This window comes from Chionomys nivalis, chromosome 4 (assembly GCF_950005125.1).
Source record: "Chionomys nivalis chromosome 4, mChiNiv1.1, whole genome shotgun sequence".
NCBI classification, from domain to species: Eukaryota; Metazoa; Chordata; class Mammalia; order Rodentia; family Cricetidae; genus Chionomys; species Chionomys nivalis.
The window spans coordinates 109,870,444-109,888,544 of NC_080089.1; the positions used below are offsets into that span (position 1 = coordinate 109,870,444).

General features: G+C 39.6%; 1 protein-coding gene across 24 annotated transcripts in view; it reads left to right on the top strand.

Annotated features, from left to right (window-relative positions):
* Window positions 1-18,101, top strand: part of Clasp2 (cytoplasmic linker associated protein 2) — a 212,216-nt gene that overhangs the window by 101,341 nt on the left and 92,774 nt on the right. For all 24 annotated transcript variants that reach the window (XM_057766225.1, XM_057766227.1, XM_057766233.1 and 21 more), the window contains one exon: window positions 14,113-14,192. In XM_057766225.1, the coding sequence (XP_057622208.1) occupies window positions 14,113-14,192 (80 nt within the window). The remainder of the gene's footprint in view (window positions 1-14,112; window positions 14,193-18,101) is intronic.

Sequence of the window (18,101 nt, forward strand, 5' to 3'; positions counted from 1 at the left end):
ATTTGCCTGCAAATTCCAAGATGTCATTTTTTACCTCTGAGTAGTTCTCCATTGTGTAAATGTACTACATTTTCTTTATCCATTCTTTGGTTGGGGGGCATCTAGATTTGATGTGGGATTCCCCACTGTATGCTGTGAATACCATTGGTTAATAAAGAAGCTGCTTTGGGCCAGTGGCTTAACATAGCAAAGCCAGTTGGGAAATCTGAACAGAGATATATATAGAGAGAGAGTAGGTAGAGTCAGAGATGCCATGTAGCCACAGGAGGAGAAAGACACATGCTACCACCCAAAACCTTGGCAGTAATCCACGAGCCTTGTGGTAAAATATAAAATAATAGAAATGGGTTAATTTACGATGTAAGAGCTAGTTAGAAATACGCTTAAGCTATTGGCCAGACATTATTGCAATTAATATAGTTTCTGTGTGTCCTGGGTCTGGGCAGCCAGGAAACAAAACGAGCAGCCTCTGCCAACATAGATTGCTTCCAGATTCTGGCTATTATGAATCATGCTCCTGTGAACATAGTTGAGCACATATCCTTGTGCTATGATTGAACTTCCTTTGGGTATATATCCAAAAGTGTTCTTGCTGCGTCTTGATATAGATTGTTTCCTTATTTTCTGAGAAATTGCCATAATGATTTCCAAAGCAGCTGTACAAGTTTGCACTCCCACCAGCAATGGAGGAGTTCCCCTTACAGCACACCCTCTCCAGCATAAGCTGTCAAAGTGGTTGGTTTATTTGTAGATGCTCCAAAGTATGTTTTTACTGAATTTTTATGTTTTCAAGTCTTAAGTTTGTAAACCTGCCACCACCGCCATTGATTTATATATATATTGGTTCTATAACTAGCCACTTTTTAATGCATTTACCTTAATTGTAAAACTCAGGAATCAGAAATTCAGATAAAAACCTGATAAATCCTAAGAACAACAGAGGAAGATTGGCTGACCCTACTCCCCATGTTTCCCACATTAAAAAAAAAAGCATCAAGAATCTTTTAAAGCCCCTCCTTCCTCTTTGTGTTTCTCTGTCTTCATCTGGGTCCACCAGAAAAGTCTATGGTTTATTCTGGCCAACCGAACTTGAACTCCACCCTCTGAATCATATTTTAATTCCATTGGCAGTCTTGGAGCAACAGTACAAACAAATCTCCTATTACATTTCCCCCTTTTTGTCTGAATAAAAAGGAAATGTTTTAAGTCTATTCAGTAATACTGTGTAACAGTAAGAACAATTATCAGGTGTTGTCTAAAAGAAAAGGGAAGGTTTTAAAGTTAACAAAGTAAAATTATATACTATAAGAACAATTATCAAGTAAGAATTATATTCACAATGTCCAGTCCATTTGCATTTGGCAAATTCAGAGAATATATTCCAGTATCTACCCTATCTTGGTGAGTCCAAAGTTTTGTACCTAATTCACTTTCTTTCCTAGCTTATATTACTAACTGAAAACTATCTTTTTAGACATCAAAACATTTTCATTGATAAACAACTTAAGCTTTTTTAAAAAATTTTTTATTTTTTCATTCAATTATTTACACTTCCTTCCCTCCTTCCAATCCCCTCCCGCTCCCCCACACCCCCTCCTCCCTATCCCACCCTCCTTGAGAGAGGGCCGGGAACCCTGCCCTGTGGGAAGTCCAAGGCCCTCCCCCCTACATCCAGGCCTAGAGAGCCCTTCATCCATATAGACTAGGATCCCAAAAAGCCAGAACATGCCGTAAAAACAAGTCTCAGTGCCTTTATCAATGGCTTCTCAGCCAGCCCTGATTGTCAGCCACACTCAGAGAGTCTGGTTTGATCACATGCTCATTCAGACCCGGTCCAGCTGGATTTGGTGAGCTCCCATTAAAACAGACACACTGGCTCAGTTGGTGGACCAACCCCTCAGGTCCTGACTTCCTTGCTCATCTTCAACTTAAGCTTTTATGTCTCTCCGCGTTATACACTTTACATAATATTACCTGAGTAATCAAAAAGTACAAAGCAAGCAACTTCCAAAACTGTAGAAATGACAGGAACATCTGCCTGGACATTCTCCAAAGGTTTCTCTGTAACTCTGGGGCATCCATCTTTGGCATCGTAGAATTTTAAAGGATTGTCTTACCTTGTTTTGGCAAAGTTCAGCAGTCACCTTCTTATGTGTCCTGCTTGTCCATTGTGGACAGCATGCTATCAGCAATCGAGGCAAGGACAGTTTCTTTCCCATTGGGTAACTTTGCCACAGTGAAAGCAAACTAAATAAGGTGGTTCTTTTATACCCTCCTTTCTTTTTTAAGTAAATTTGTACTGCCAGGAGCAGATTTGTCTCACAGTTATGAAAAGCTTTATGTTATTAAAACATCTTAGATGCCATATTCTGTAGATCTCTGAAGTGTTTGATATCTATCTATCTACCTAAATATGTCTGTTTGACCTTGAAACATGGCCAAAGATTTGTTAGCTGGCTAGCTAATAACCTGTGTTTCTTAATTATCCTAAATAGTTTATAATAATAGCTTTCAAGGACTAGAAATGTACATTACCTTGTTCAGTGAGGTGGATAGATACAGTATCTTAAACAAGAATATAAACATATGTACAATATAACAAAATAACCTTAAAGACTCGTTAGCTGCTCTTTTAGTTTATGAGTAGATTCAATAATCTGCTGTTTTATTCTATCATTCCCATATCCCCCCATTTTCTTTTCAGAAAGAAACCCCTAAATTTAACCTTTGTTTCATTTTTTCCATGACAATGTAACAACTTACAACTTACCCTCCTAAATAATGAAAAACATCCATAATCCACCAGACAACCAAAAATCACACAAGCCCCACCTTTTGAAAATATGGGCATCATATTCTTTTTTTTCTTTTCTTTTCTTTTTTTTTTTTTTTTTTTTTTTGGTTTTTCGAGACAGGGTTTCTCTGTGGTTTTGGAGCCTGTCCTGGAACTAACTCTTTTTTTTTTTTTTTTTTTTTAAAGATTTATTTATTTATTATGTATACAACATTCTGCCTCGATGTATGCCCGCACGCCAGAAGAGGGCGCCAGATCTCATTACAGATGGTTGTGAGCCACCATGTGGTTGCTGGGAATTGAACTCAGGACCTCTGGAAGAGCAGCCAGTGCTCTTAACCTCTGAGCCATCTCTCCAGCCCCTGGAACTAACTCTTATAGACCAGGCTGGTCTCGAACTCACAGAGATCCGCCTGCCTCTGCCTCCCGAGTGCTGGGATTAAAGGCATGCGCCACCACCGCCCGGCTTGGGCATCATATTCTTAAAATTACTTCCTGTTTTCTGGGGGCAATGGCATGTTTAGGGGACCCTAAGAAAATTGTGATGAAGACCAAGGTTTAGGAGAGCTTGCTATTGTTCAGTCTTCATGTGATGGGAGAGTGCAAGCCTTATCTCAATTCTGGCTAGAGTAGTCTCTGAGGCTGGATCATCTGCGTTAACTGCCTTGTCATTGTACTGAGCAGTTTATAGTCCAGATCTGACCATTGGGTGGGATGGTGTTTGTCAGTGTAGTGGTACTACTACAGTCCAGGTGAAATCATTGTTGTTGTCCCTATCATCCTTTTGGAGACTTCAGAGGTTGCTGTTAGGAGTTGTCATGGTTCACTACAGAAAACTTGTAAACACTTTAAATCTGATATGCAGCAGATCTCAGAGTGGTCAAAGGGCCACAGTCTTTTAAATACATCTGGGGTACACAAGCTTAATCCCTAGTCACCTGCTTCAGACTCAAGCCCAAAGTCATGTACAGCAAGGTCAATGAAGCCGATTCCTAGATTTTTTTTTTTTTGGTTTTTCGAGACAGGGTCTCTCTGTAGCTTTGGTGCCTATCCCGGAACTAGCTCTTGTAGACCAGTCTGGCCTCGAACTCCCAGAGATCCGCCTGCCTCTGCCTCCCGAGTGCTGGGATTAAAGGCGTGCGCCACCACCACCCAGCCAATTCCTAGAATTTTATGTATATTATATATACTCTAAATAACCATTAATATCACAACAGGAAGTGTATATATTAATCTTATAAATTTTGAGATTATATTTATATCTTAAGTAAAGTTTTAAAGAGTCAAAATAACATCAAAGAATTATCAGGTATCTGTCCCATACCAGGTTGCTTTTCTAACATGAGACAGAGATTTTGGATTTTCCTTTAACAAGCATGCTGAGTTTAGAGGAGAGAGCTATGCTCCTAATCCAAGGCCAGATTTAATTTTCAATTGAATTGGGACTACGAAAAGACTATTTGCCTTATATGTCTGTAGAGAATAGCAGAAACAAACATTTGGAAGGATTTGTGAGATTTTCTTCTGTTAGAAATATGCTATATCATTAGGCCTATTTACTTTTCTTGGGACATTTTCTCTGGATGATTTATCCTTCTTCAGATGTCTCATTTGTCTAGTGGTATTCAGATTCCTTAATTGGATACTTTTAATCTCCTGGAAAGAAAAATAAATCCCTGCCTCAACTCCCCTAACTTTGGGGAAATTCTCTTTTTGGCAGGTTATATCTGATCAAGTGAAGGACAGTTGTTGGTCTTACAAGTTAGCTTAGATTGGATGGCCATGCTGTTTGATGAACTGTCTCCTCTCCTACACAAGAGGTCTCTACTATTTGAATCTAATCGTTCTCAATTTTGATGATATCCATAGGGTTTTTTTTCTTCTTTTGGAAACGAGCAAAACCTCTTCCCCAATGTAACACATGTCCCAGTTTCCAAGTCAATACATCTTTAAAGTCTACAGACTGATTTAATTTAGCAGTTTCCCCCTACTATTTAATGTCTCTGTAGCTCTTGTTCCTTACTTATTGTTATTTAGAAAATTTAAAGTTAATAAAGCATTATGTAGTCTATTTCTAGGTTTGTCTTTATTCTTCCATGTATTAAACAAATCTTTTAAAATGTGATTAGATCTTTCTTTTTTTGTTTTTTTTGTTTTTTTTCTTTTTTTTATTTTATTCTTTTTTAATTAAAATTTCTGCCTCCTCCCCGTTTCCCATTTCCCTCCCCCTCCTCCCACATATTGCCCCCTCGCCCCACTCCCCTCCCCCTATCCCCACCCCTCCTCTCCTCCCCCCACTCCATTCCCACTCCCTCTCGATACTGAAGAGCAGTCCAAATTCCCTGCCCTGTGGGAAGACCAAGGTCTTCCCACTTCTATCTAGGTCCAGGAAGGTGAGCATCCAAACAGGCTAGGCTCCCACAAAGCCAGTTCATGTATTAGGATCGAAACCTAGTGCCATTGTCCTTGGCTTCTCATCAGCCTTCATTGTCCGCCATGTTCAGAGAGTCCGGTTTCAACCCATGCTTATTCAGTCCCAGTCCAGCTGGCCTTGGTGGGCTCCCAATAGATCAGTTCCACTGTCACAGTGGGTGGGTGCACCCCTCGTGGTCCTGACTTCCTTGCTCATGTTCTCCCTCCTTCTGCTCCTCATTTGGCCCTTAAGAGCTCAGTCCGTTGCTCCAAATTGGGTCTCTGTCTCTATCTCAATCCATCACCAGATGAAGGTTCTATACTGTTTGTTCTGTAGGATTGGGTGGTATGCCTGTAATATGCCTTATATTGTAATATAAAAGGTTTCATTTTACTAGAGGCATATGCTAGAACATTGTCAGTCTTAATTTTTACAGATATCCTCATGATGGCCATAACTTTCTCTGTTGCTTTGGAGCCTGTCCTGGAACTAGCTCTTCAAGACCAATCTGCCTCCCGAGTGCTGGGATTAAAGGTGTGCGCCGCCATCACCCGGCTTCTTGCACGTTTTCTACCTATAGCTGATCAACTTCATCATTACCTTGTGCTAGAGAACCTTGTAGACCTGTATGGGATTTGATGTGTTATATAAAGGAATGATTTCTATTTCCGATTATTTCTTGTAATTGAACTAATAACAAAGTTAATTCTCAACCATCTGGAATAAGTTCAGCAGTTTATATATGTAAAACAACTCTTTCTTCATATTGAGAGTCAGTAACTATGTTAAGAGGTTCTGGAGAATCTAATAGTACATTGAGAATAACATATAATTCTGACTTTTAAACAATCATAAGGATTTTGAGCAACTTAAATTGTCTGACTTATAACCTGCTTTTCCTGATTACTTGCATCAGTATAGAATGTAGGTGCTCCAGAAATTGGTGTTCCTCATACAATGCGAATAAGAATCCAATTCTTTTTATAAACTGAAGTATCTTGCTTTTGGGATAGTATTGCTAATTTTTCCCAAGAAATTACTACATGCTCATTTTTTCTTTCTCTCTTATTTTTTTACATAGGTCTTTAAGTTTTTACTCTGTGGTAAAAATATTCATTCTAAGATATTATCTTCGCTCTTCACAAGAATTCTGTAGGAGAATGAGTAGAAGGTAAAATAATCAGAATACAGCCAAGCTCCAGGTCTAAGTGATCCACGTGTGCATTCTATAACTTTTCTTCTACCAAAGCTAATTCTCTCTCATCTCCAACTTATTGTTTTCTTTGACTATTTAAGTCCTTATCATCTTGTAAGGTTTGAAATAAATTATTTAGTTCTTGAGTAATTAATCCAGTTGTGGCTTGTAGCCAATTAATATCTCCCAGCAATTTTTGAAAATCATTAAGTGTTTATAATTGATCTCTCCTGATTTGTCATTTCTGTGGCTGAATTTTTCTTTTGTAAGCCTATGCTATATGCTAGGTAATTAATAAAATCTCTTTGTAATTTTTCAGGAGCAATTTGTAATCCCCAACAAGGTAAAATTTTCTTTGCTTCTTCAAACATTTTAACTTTTAAATTCAATTTTAACGAATGGGGTGGGGAGGGCACACTATTTCCCATACTTGGCACTTCTTCCTTGAGGACATTATTTCCTCATGTAACCAGTGTGCTCTTCAGTGGCAGATGTCCTTAGTACCAAGCAATTCTCAGACATGAGCATCAGCCATATTGGAACAATCATCAGACCATACATGCAACAACCAAATTTGCTGTATCCTGGTAAAGGACCAAACTGTTAGATTTGAGATAGCCAGAGGGCTGCATTTAGTATTTGTGGCCTTTTGTCTATGTAGCATTTGTTAAACTTTATTTTTTTAAATGCCTGTGTGTATGCTTATGTGCAGAGAGGTAGGTGTGTGCGTGTGCATGTGTGTGTGTGTGTGTGTCTGTCTGTCTGTCTGTCTGTATATCTGTCTGTGTACGGGTGGAGGCCAGGGGATAGTCTCAGGACCATTCTGTAGAATAGGCTCACCTCCTTTGGGACAGTATCTTATTGGCCTATAGCTCAACAATTAGGGTAGAATGACTGGCTCCAGAGTTCCAATAATGTTCTTGTTTCTGTCTCTCCAATGCTGAGATTATCAGCTTGTGCCACTGTGTCCACTATGTCCACAGTGCTGGGGACTGAACTGAAATCTTGATGCTTTCAAAGCAAATGTTTCACTTGCTGAACCATCATCCTAGCCCCAAAGTTTTTATATTATTATTATTATGTTTTTTAATTTTGTGCTATTTTTATTTATTTTTTTCCTACAGTATATTGCGATTGCATTTTCCTGTCTACCAACTTCTCCTAGATCCTACCAAAATCCATACTCTTTTTCTCATTAGATTACAAACATGCATCTAAAAAAAATAACACAAAAACAAACAACCAGTATAGGACAAAACAAACAAACAAAAAAGCCAAAGAAAAGACACAAGAAACACATACAGACACTGAGACACACACATTTGTACACAGGGAAAACATATAAAAACAAAATTAGAAATCATATTATACAAGCAAAAGTTCTATAAGATTCAACAATCAAAAACAAAACTCAAAGCATTGTGAGACAAAAACACTGTTGAGTTCATTTTGTATTGATCATCTCCTGCTGGGCTTGGGACCTGTCCTGAATTATGGTGAGTCCACTGAGACTCCATTGCAGTAAACTAATCTCTCCCTTTGTGAGAGATGGTCATTGGAAATGGCTCCTGGACTAGGGATGGAGGCTCATGTTTACTCCCATGCTCAGCACTGCCACCACATCTGACTAAGACTTGTGAGGCAGGCTCTGTGCATGAGGCAGTCATAAATGTGTCAGCTCTGTTGTATCTAGAAGGCCTTGTTTCCTTTGTATCTTTCATCCCCACCAGCTCTTACAAACCTTCTGCTGTCTTTTATAAATAGTTTCCTGAGCCCTAAAAGGAGGGATTTGATGGAGACATCCCGTTTAGGACTGAGTGTTCCAAGATATCTCTCTCTCTCTCCAAAATATCTCTCTTTCTCTGTGGATCGCTGTATTTGTTCTCATATACTGTATGAGAAGACTTCTCTGATTAAGGCTTAATAAAACACTTATCTATGAGTACAGCAGAATGTCATTAGGAATCATTTTATTGCTATGTTCCTTTAGCGATACACTAATATCTGGTTTTGCCCTAGGTCCATAGCCTATCTAGTCTCAGGTTCTTGACCACCTGGGCAGTGTTGGACTTGGGTTCCATCTCACAGAGTAGGCCGTAATTCCAATCAGGTAGTGGTTGCTTACTCCTACAACTTCTGTGCCATTATTGCACCAGTGTATATTGCAGGCAGATCACCATTGTAGATTGAAAGTTTATAGTTGTGTTGGTATTTACCTTTCTCTTTTGATAGCATGCAAAGTCAGTATGGTTGAAGGCTCTAGATCAGTGGTTCTCAACCTTCTAATGCTGTGACACTCTAATACAGTTCCACATGCTGTGGTGACTCCTCCAACCATAAAATTATTTCATTCCTACTTCCTAACTATAATTTTGCTATTGTTATGAATCATAATGCAAATAAAAAGCATAATGCATGATATCTGATAAGTGACCCATAAAGGGCTCATGACCTCAAGGTTGAGAACCACTGTTGTAGGTAGTCACCAGTTTTTCCATGTTATGAGAACTATGTAGATGTTGTCTTTACTAGTAGGACCTTACTATTAGTTTGTAGAGAGCAACCAACAGCCTTGGCAATAGCCTGGGTTTTTATTTATTTCTTTTATTTTTCGAGGTTTTCATGAGGCCCCTTCTGGCCAACAACTCAATTACATGTAACCTATTCTTGGCACTGGAGGATTTGGTGGTGAGATATGTCTAATTGGGGTTTTGTATCCTTCCTTCCTTCCTTCCTTCCTTCCTTCCTTCCTTCCTTCCTTCCTTCCTTCCTTCCTTCCTTCCTTCCTTCCTTCCTTCCTTCCTGTGTTATGCGAATCCCCTCTGTGTGCTGTGATTACCATTAATGAATAAAGAAACTGCTTTGGATCTATAGCAAGGCAGAACTTAGGTAGGCAGGGAAAGCTAGGCAGAATGCTAGGAGAAAGGAGGCAGAGTCAGAGAGAAGCCTTGGATCCGCCGCCTGAGCGAGACGCCAGGGAGTCGCAGCCAGAGATAGGTGTGCTGAAACTTTGCTGGTAGGCCATGACCTTGTGATGTTACACAGATTAATAGAAATGGGTTAAATTAATATGTAAGAGTTAGCCATTAAGAAGGTAGAGCTAATGGGCCAAGCAGTGATTCAATTAATACAGTTTCTGTGTGATTATTTTGGGTCTAATCTAGCCGGGTGGCCAGGATGAACAAGCTATTCCCTCCTACTTTTTTTGTTTGTTTGTTTTTCAAGACAGAATTTCTCTGTATAGCTTTGGAGCCTGTCTTAGAACTCACTTGGTAGACCAGACTGTCCTCAAACTCACCGAGATCTGCCTGTGTCTGTCTCCTAAGTGCTGGGATTAAAGGCATATACCATTACTGCCAGGCCTCACTTTTTGTTTTTAATCTTTTGATTTACTTTTATTTGCATTGGTGTTTTGCCTGCATGTATGTGTTTGGGTGTCAGAGGTCTTGGAGTTATAGACAGTTGTTTGTTAGCTGCTGTGTGGGTGCTGGGAATTGAAACCAGGTTTTCTGGAAGACCAGTCAGGTGCTCCTAACCACTGAGCCATTTCTCCAGCCCCATTGTATCTCTTATTATTATATCTCTTCTGATTCTAGTTTAGACTTCTTTCATATATGCATATATTTTAAGAAGCTTCTACTGAATTAGGCTTTTATATGTGCCTTCAAATTGCCCTTCATTTTTGCTGTCCCTCTCCACAATTCCTCTTCCCATTTTCCCCCCTCCCCTTTTGAACTTCCTTGTTTCAACCTCTTCCCTCCCAATAACTAGTGTGTTTCAGCTTCCTGGTGAGGCCCTTTTCTCTCTTAGTCCCTTACTATATAAAACCTCTGTGGTTATACAGATTGCAGCTTGCTTTTCAAAGAATCACTAACATAAGTGAATACATACTATATTTGTCCTCTGGGCATAGGTTACCTCACTCAGGATGGCTTTTTTTCTAGCTCCAACTATTCAGCTGTGAATTTCATGTTTTTTAACAGGTGAGTAATATTTCATTGTGTAAATGGACCACATTTTCTTTATCCATTCATCCATTGATAAGTAAACCATTTCTACTTCCTGAATATTATGAGTAGAGCAGCAATGAACTTGGTTGAACAAGTGTCTGTGTAGTGCGATGTAGGGTCCTTTGAGCCTTAGTATTGTCTCTGTTAGGTTATTGTTGATGTAATGAGACTCTTGTGATCAATGCAACTTTTATAAAAGAAAGCATTTAATTGGGGGTTTGCTTACCCAGGTTTCAGAGGTTTAGTCCATTATCATCATGGCAGGGAGTATGACAGCAGGCAGGTAGGCATGGTGCTGGAGAAGTACCTGAGAACTACATTCTGGTCTAGAAGCAGCATACGGGGGATGAGGGGGCAGTAAAGGGACAGGGAGGGAAAGACATAGTAACAGAGAGAAACAGATATACTCTGGGCCTGGTGTGGGCTTTTGAAACCTCAAAGGACTCCTCTAGTGACACCTCCTCCAATGAGGACACACCCACTCCAGCAAGACCATACCCCTAATCTTTCCCTGACAACATATCAACTGGGGACTAAACATGCAGATAATTGGGGCAGTCTTATTCAATCCACCACAAGTAGCATAGCCTGGAGTAGATCTATTCCCAGCTTCCCGAGGAACCACCAAATTGTTTTCAAGAGTGGCTATTCAAGTTTGCAGTCCCACAAGCAATGGATGAATGCTCCCCTTACCCTACAGCCTTGCCAGCTGAGCTGTTACTTGTTTTGTTTTTCTTGGCCATTTTGGCTGTTGAAGCCTCAAAGTAATTTTGATTTGCATTTCCCTGAAAGACTAAGAACAATGACCATTTCTTTAAGTTTTTCTTAGCTGTTTGAGTTTCCTCTGTTGAGAAGTTTCTGTTCAGATCTGTATCCCATTTTTAAATTGAGTTATTTTCTTGATTCTGTAGCCTGCATCTTTGTCCAAATGATGGTGTCCTTTGCCATACAGAAGCTTTTCAGTTTCTTCAGGTCTCATTTAATTGTTGTTCTTATTGCCTGTGGTGTCAGTGTTTCTTTCAGAGAATCTTTTTCTTCACCAATAAGTTTAAGACTATTCCCCACATTCTCTTCTATCATATTCAGTCTATCTGGTCTTATATTAAAATCCTTGATCCATTTGGAGTTGAGTTTTATGCAGAGTGATAAAGTGGATCTATTTGCATTTTTCTTCATGCAGCTATCTAGTTTGACTAGCAACATTTGTTGAAGATACTTTCTTTTTCCAGTACATATTTTTGGTTTTTAAAAAGTAATAAATCAGGTATTCATAGATGTGAGGACTAATTTCTGGGTCTTCAGTTTGATTCCATTGATTAGCCTGTCTGTTTTTCTGCCAATACCATGCTGTTTTTATTATTATAGCTCTGTAGTATAGCTGGGGGTTAAGGATGGTGATGCCTCCAGCAGTTCTTTTATTATTCAGTATTGTTTGGCCATCTTTATTTATTTATTTATTTGTGTGTGTGTGTGTGTGTGTGTGTGTGTTTCCATAAGAAGCTGAAAGTTGTTCTTTCAATTTCTCTGAAGAATTGTGTTAGGATTTTGATGTGTTGCAATGAATCTGTAGATTGCCTGTGGTAGGATCTAACTCCGAACTTTAAACTATTTAATTGGAAAGGTTTTAAAGTTAGTTGTCCCTTATGATATACATTTGTGTGTTTTAAGTATTGAATTCTTACACTAAACAAATAATTGAATATTTGAGTTTGATTTAGAAATCAAAACTGCCAGTATTAATCCAGGCTCTGCTAGGAGGTGGCTCACAACTTTTAATTTTTTGTTATTATTTCTCATTTTACGAGTATGGGTGTTTTGCTTTCATGCATGTCTGTGTCCTGTTTACATGCCTGTGCCTACAAGAGGCCAGAAGAGCACGTTGGATCTTCTCGAACTGGAGTTACAGATTGTTGTGAGCTGTCATGTATATGATAGGAATCAAACCCAGATCCTCTGGAAGAGCCTAATGCTCAAGTCATACTATTTATATAGAGCATTTAGTACAGGTTAAGTCTTCTTCATCCAAAATGCTTGGAACCAGTCATGTTTTGTACTCATAAAATACTTTTATTTTAAATTTTGGAATGTCGGCATATACATAATGAGATACTTTGGGAATAGGACTAAAGTCTAAATATAAACTTCATCTGAGTATACCCTCATCTAGAGAGAGTTGCATGTATCTTAAACAAGCTAGTTTCTGAAGCAGCATTGCATGGTGTGACATCACAGTACTGCTTGCATTTGTTCTGACCAAGTATCCTCAAGAAGACAACACAGTGGCAGTTTTGGAATTTGAGGGGTGCATCCCATCCTTGTGGGGAAGACCTGGTTGCTGATGGTAAGACAGCTAGTTACACTGTCAGCAGTCAGAAATGAGGAGCGGAGGGTGCTAGGACTAAGCCAGCTTCCTTTCTTCTTTTTATTCCATCTCCGACCCCAGCCCATGGAATGGTGTCATCCACATTGAAAGTTGGGTTTTAACCGTGGCTACCAGTATGGAGGATGCAGTCACTAGAGCTTACCTGCATCCCATGAGTAGATGGCCTCAAAGAACAGTTTCTCAGTGGTCACTGGGGACTTCAGAAACTCATAAACTGGTCAAAGTACCAAGGCTCTTGAGTGCCCAGCTACAAATAGGACAATGTGTCACTCCTTCCAACGTTCATGGAACATTGTGTAAGGGGGGAGGAAAGAATGAAAGTGCTGGAGGAAACAGGAGAGGCGTAAGGACTTGAGTGTACATTCTAGGTAGCATGTGCATGCTGTGCTCACCTTACAGCTGCTTTGATTACACACACAAGATTGGGCTTCTCAACACTGTTAGAGAGGGAGGGGTTCATGACGTACCATTCCTTCTTGAGGAGTTTACACAGTTCATGGTTGTGGGAGAGAGATATTTTCTGCAGAGGTGTAACTCGTGCTTCTGTAAACCAACTTCCACCCCCACCCCCAAGCACGCTTACATGCTGCTGTAAACAACCCTCCTCAAAGGCCCTAATTGCTGCAGCTCTCGTTCTTCACTAGCATCACCTGTTGGCAGAGCTTAACAGAAAGAAAACCAATGGTTCGGTGGGTGTTAGGATAGAGATGGAGCCGAATGGTAGTAGCTTGACAATTAGCTTTTAAATAGCTGCTCCTTACCAGATAACCATATCGATTTTCTGTATACAATAAGCGAAGACTTGTGCAGTCAAATTTAATGTCACAATCCTCATTTCTTTCACATGTTCCTAATTTCTGTGTCACCATTTATTGAAATTTAATGTTATTTGAAGTTGCCAAGTGGTGATTGATTTAGGGGTTTTGAGACAAAATTTTTGCTTTGTCATTCAGGCTGACTTTGGGCTTGCTTCAGTTTTCCTGCTCAGCCTTCCAAGTGCAAGGATTACAACCTTGACCATCACACCTGTCCTGCTGTTCAGTTTTTAAATGTTTAGCCTTTCCCTTGTATTTGTGTCCTTGCTAATGCATCGAATAGTTGTGGGGTTGGGAACTTCTGCTGTCATATTAGGAAATAATCAACTTCTAACATGTGCCTTGACTTTTCTGAAAGTTGCCCCATTTTGAAATGTTTTTGTATACACTGGAATATCCTTCAAAATTATGTTATTGTTCATATCAAAGGGATGCTTCACATTGTCTTTATCAAGATACTTAAAAATATTCCTTAGAAAATCAGTTTCTTCTTAATCAACAGGTGCTTCTAAAGAAGGAGGGGCTGGAGCGGTTGATGAGGATGACTTTATCAAAGCTTTTACAGATGTTCCTTCTGTTCAGGTAAGGCTTTGGTGTCCCCATGAGATTTCCCTGCCTCTTTATGTCCTGTCTTTTGTTCTTTTAAAAATATTTATTTGGGTATACAGCTAGATGGCTCAGAGGTCAAGTGCTTTACCAATACAAACCTGAAGACCTGAGTTTGACTCTGAATCTCACATAAACGTGGATGTAGAAAACCAATTCCACACTTGTCTTCTGACTCTCCACATGCCCAAATACACACATCATACACAATAAGAAGAGGAAAGTTTAAATGCTTAAAAAAGTTTTCCTTAAATGAATGTATGGATGATGTATTAGATATTATCAAGCTATCTTTTTTTTTTTTTTTTTTTTTTTCGAGACAGGGTTTCTCTGTAGTTTTAGAGCCTGTCCTGGAACTAGCTCTTGTAGACCAGGCTGGCCTTGAACTCACAGAGAGCCACCTGCCTCTGCCTCCAGAGTGCTAGGATTAAAGGCACGTACCACCATTGCCCAGCAATTATTTTCATAATTAGATTTTCAAATTATTTTTTTAGTAAAGCTTAAATAAAATTAAATCCATGACTTAGTGATATTACATTGCTATATCAGACATACAGTTTTTATTTTTGAAATAATTAGTTTTGACCCCAGAGAGTGCTGGAAGCTGACAAATAGAGATCTGAAAGTCCTTCCCCTAGGAGTCAAGAGTCAAAAGTGGAATATCCACAAGTAAGGCAGTCATTTTGTATCTAATTAGCAAGTAAGCACTGCAGTGTATATAACATTCCTACGTATAACATAACTTTGTATCCCAGTATTGTTTGGTATATTTTTTCACAACTCAAAGTTTGTGTAATTCTGTTTCTTCAGATAGTTATTGTATGAGTAGAGTTCTTGTGTCCTTTCTGTTGATGATTTTCAGTTTGTTTTCAGTTTTTCGGTGTTACTTATTTGTAAGATGTTTTTGTTTGTTTGCTTGCTTTTTAAAACAGGGTCTCTTGTAGTAGTCTAGTCTGATCTTTAATTCCTAATCCTTCTGCCTCCAACTCCCAAACATACGAGGATTGCAGGTACCACCATACTCTAATCTTGCAAGACCTTCTTTAGGGTGTGGTTTGTATGGAATTGCATAGCTCCTTGTGTCAATAGATTCTGCTCTGAAGGATTATCATTCCACTTCTATGAATCCTCCACTGTAGGAAGATGCTTCTCCTGTATAAGAAAATGTTTTGTATTTCTTCTACTGTTCTGAGGGGGGGGTGTGTGAAAATGCTCATTTCTTCACATTCTGCCTGTACTTCCTGTCACGCAGAGTGCTTCTTTGAACCATGGCAGTCCCTGCTGAGTGTTTTCTTAAAGGTCTGGGTGCTGTATTTGCATACTGCTTCACAAGGTCTGAGCTAGTTAACTCTCTCAGAGGAAAAGCTGTCCTTAATCCATGTAAGGTCTTAAGAAGTTATAGGAATACTTTAAAAATGCTTTTGATTTGAAAGTATTTGAAATATATTTTTATCTTAAGATTCTTAACCCCTCTGTGTATTTTGTAGGCCTTTCGTAAAAAGGAATGGTTAGGGTTCTAGAAATAGTTGTGGAACTTGGCTGGCCTTGATCATTGTTTATTGTTCAGTTCATTGATCATTGTTCATCCTGCCAGAGTGGGATCATTACAGCATCACTGAAGCCATGGGCTGCCCAACCTTAGGAAGGAGAACAGGCTTCCCGACTACCCATTGCATCACCATCCCTGCCCCTAGAGAGTCTGTCTCTTCAATGCCCGTGCTATTATTAAAGTAGAATTTTCCTTTTGTTAAAGTCCTCACATAATTGATGGTGTTTGCTGTCGTCGTCCTCCTGCACTTCTATGAGGTCCCTGCTACTGGCCAAATCCTTATTCTGGTCATGTCTGGACAGCAGTACACTGTTACCTAGGATCAACTGCACTGGCTGTGTGATCATTTTAAATTAAGAATTGCTAGTGTGTAATCAGATTAAATATGGCAGTGCTAGCAAGTGCATGGTAAACACATGCTGGCTATTATACCACCCTAAATAATGTTACCTCCCTCCCTCCCTCCCTCCCTCCCTCCCTCCCTCCCTCCCTCCCTCCCTCCCTTCCTTCCTTCCTATTTAATATATTTTTAATTAAAATATAATAGATTTCTCCCCTTGGCTTTCCTCCCTCTAACCCCTTCCGTACTCTACCTCTACATCTCCCTCTCAAATTAATGGCATCTTTTTGATTATTATTGCTACATATATAGAGATGTACACATATATAAATACAAACTACTGAGTCTGGTTTTTGTTGATTATGTGTATATGAATTTGGCCTGACCATTTTGTGTTGGGTACCTAGTTAGGGGGCTCTCTTCTGGGAGAGGCTAATTCTTCCTCTCTCAGCAGTCATTAGTTGCTTGTAGTTCCTTGTCTAGGAGTGTGATTTTCCTCCTGCATTAGCATGTCTGATGGTTCTGTCATTGTTTGAGCATCAGTTTTCACAACAGACTTTGTGGTCTCTGTCTCTTACAATCTTTCTACCCTTCTTCTGAAATGTTCCCGAGCCTTAGGTACAGGAGTTGTCTTGAAGATGCATACCTGGTGCCTACAGAGGTCAGAAGAGGTCATGGATCCTCTGGGATTAGAGTCGCAGATGGTTTTGTGCCACTGTGTGGGCCTCTGCAAGAGCAGCAAGTGCTCTTAACTAATGAACCAACTCTACAGCCCCAGTTGTGTTTTTTGTAATAGTCTCTGTTTGCTCTAAGGAGAAGCTTCTTTGATGAGGAGTGAGCTATGCCTATCTGGATATTAAGGATAAGCTTCAGAGTGTAGTTAGAAGTTGTGCAATAACGGGTCAGTAGTAGGTTCTCCTCCAAGCCCCGTGACCTCACAAGTCTAGAGTAGTTGTCTCCATTCTAGCAGCCAGCATGTTTTCCTTCTTGTTGGGTGGGCCGTAAGTCCAATTAGACAACCATTGATCACCACAAAGATTTGAGTTACTACCATTGCACCTTTAGGTATTTCCTGTGCTAGTCAGTGTTCTGTTTCATAGGCACCACAACTGTATAGGATCGATTGCTTCCCTTTGGCAACTTGCGTAGTACTTTCTGGCACTGTGGAAGTTAGAACACAAGAAGGAAGCTTTCAGATTAGATCCAGTTTGAATTACCCAAATCCTCTGTCCTAAGTATTGTGGGTTTGCAGCAACAGTATCTTCCTTTACCCTCTGAGAGGCAACCAGGGGCAACAGTAGTAGCCTATATTGTTTTTAGAGTCACTTGGACTACCATGACCAACAACGAAAGCTTCTCATGCCTAGAACTGGGGGTGTTGTTAGGTAATCTATGGCTCTTGTGGTGAGTGTTGTCAGCCCAAAACCAGGTGGTGTAACTTCACTTAAGGGGTTTGTGTGTGTGTTTACATTTACATACATTGCATGTAATTTAATTTTAGGTTGATATAAAATAATATGATTTTTTGAGGCTTCATCAAACAACCTTAGTGTTATTGCTCAACCCTCCTGTATTGACCTCCGTCCCCTTCCCCAGTTAGAGCTTTCTAACCCATATTCCCCGTTTCCTCTTTCATTTCTTACTTTTGACCTCCTTTCCATTTGGGTGAAGCATCAGTTTTTGACCACCTCTCCACCTTCATTCACATGAGTTATCCACCTAACACACTGATCAAATGGCTTTCTTCCAGTCATTGACTAAAATGCCTCCTATTGCACAGGACTCTGCTGCTGCTCCTCCATGATGCAGAGATCCTCAGCATTTGTCTTTTCCACAGACTCCAAGTAGCTTCTCTACTTGTGTTTTTGCTTCTCACCCAGGCTTTGACACTGAAGGTTCTTGCAGTAATATTGTTCATAATGCATTAAACTCTTCTGTTTCTAATTTTTAAATACCCATTTTGCAAAAGCACAACTACGGATATTTCTAAATATAA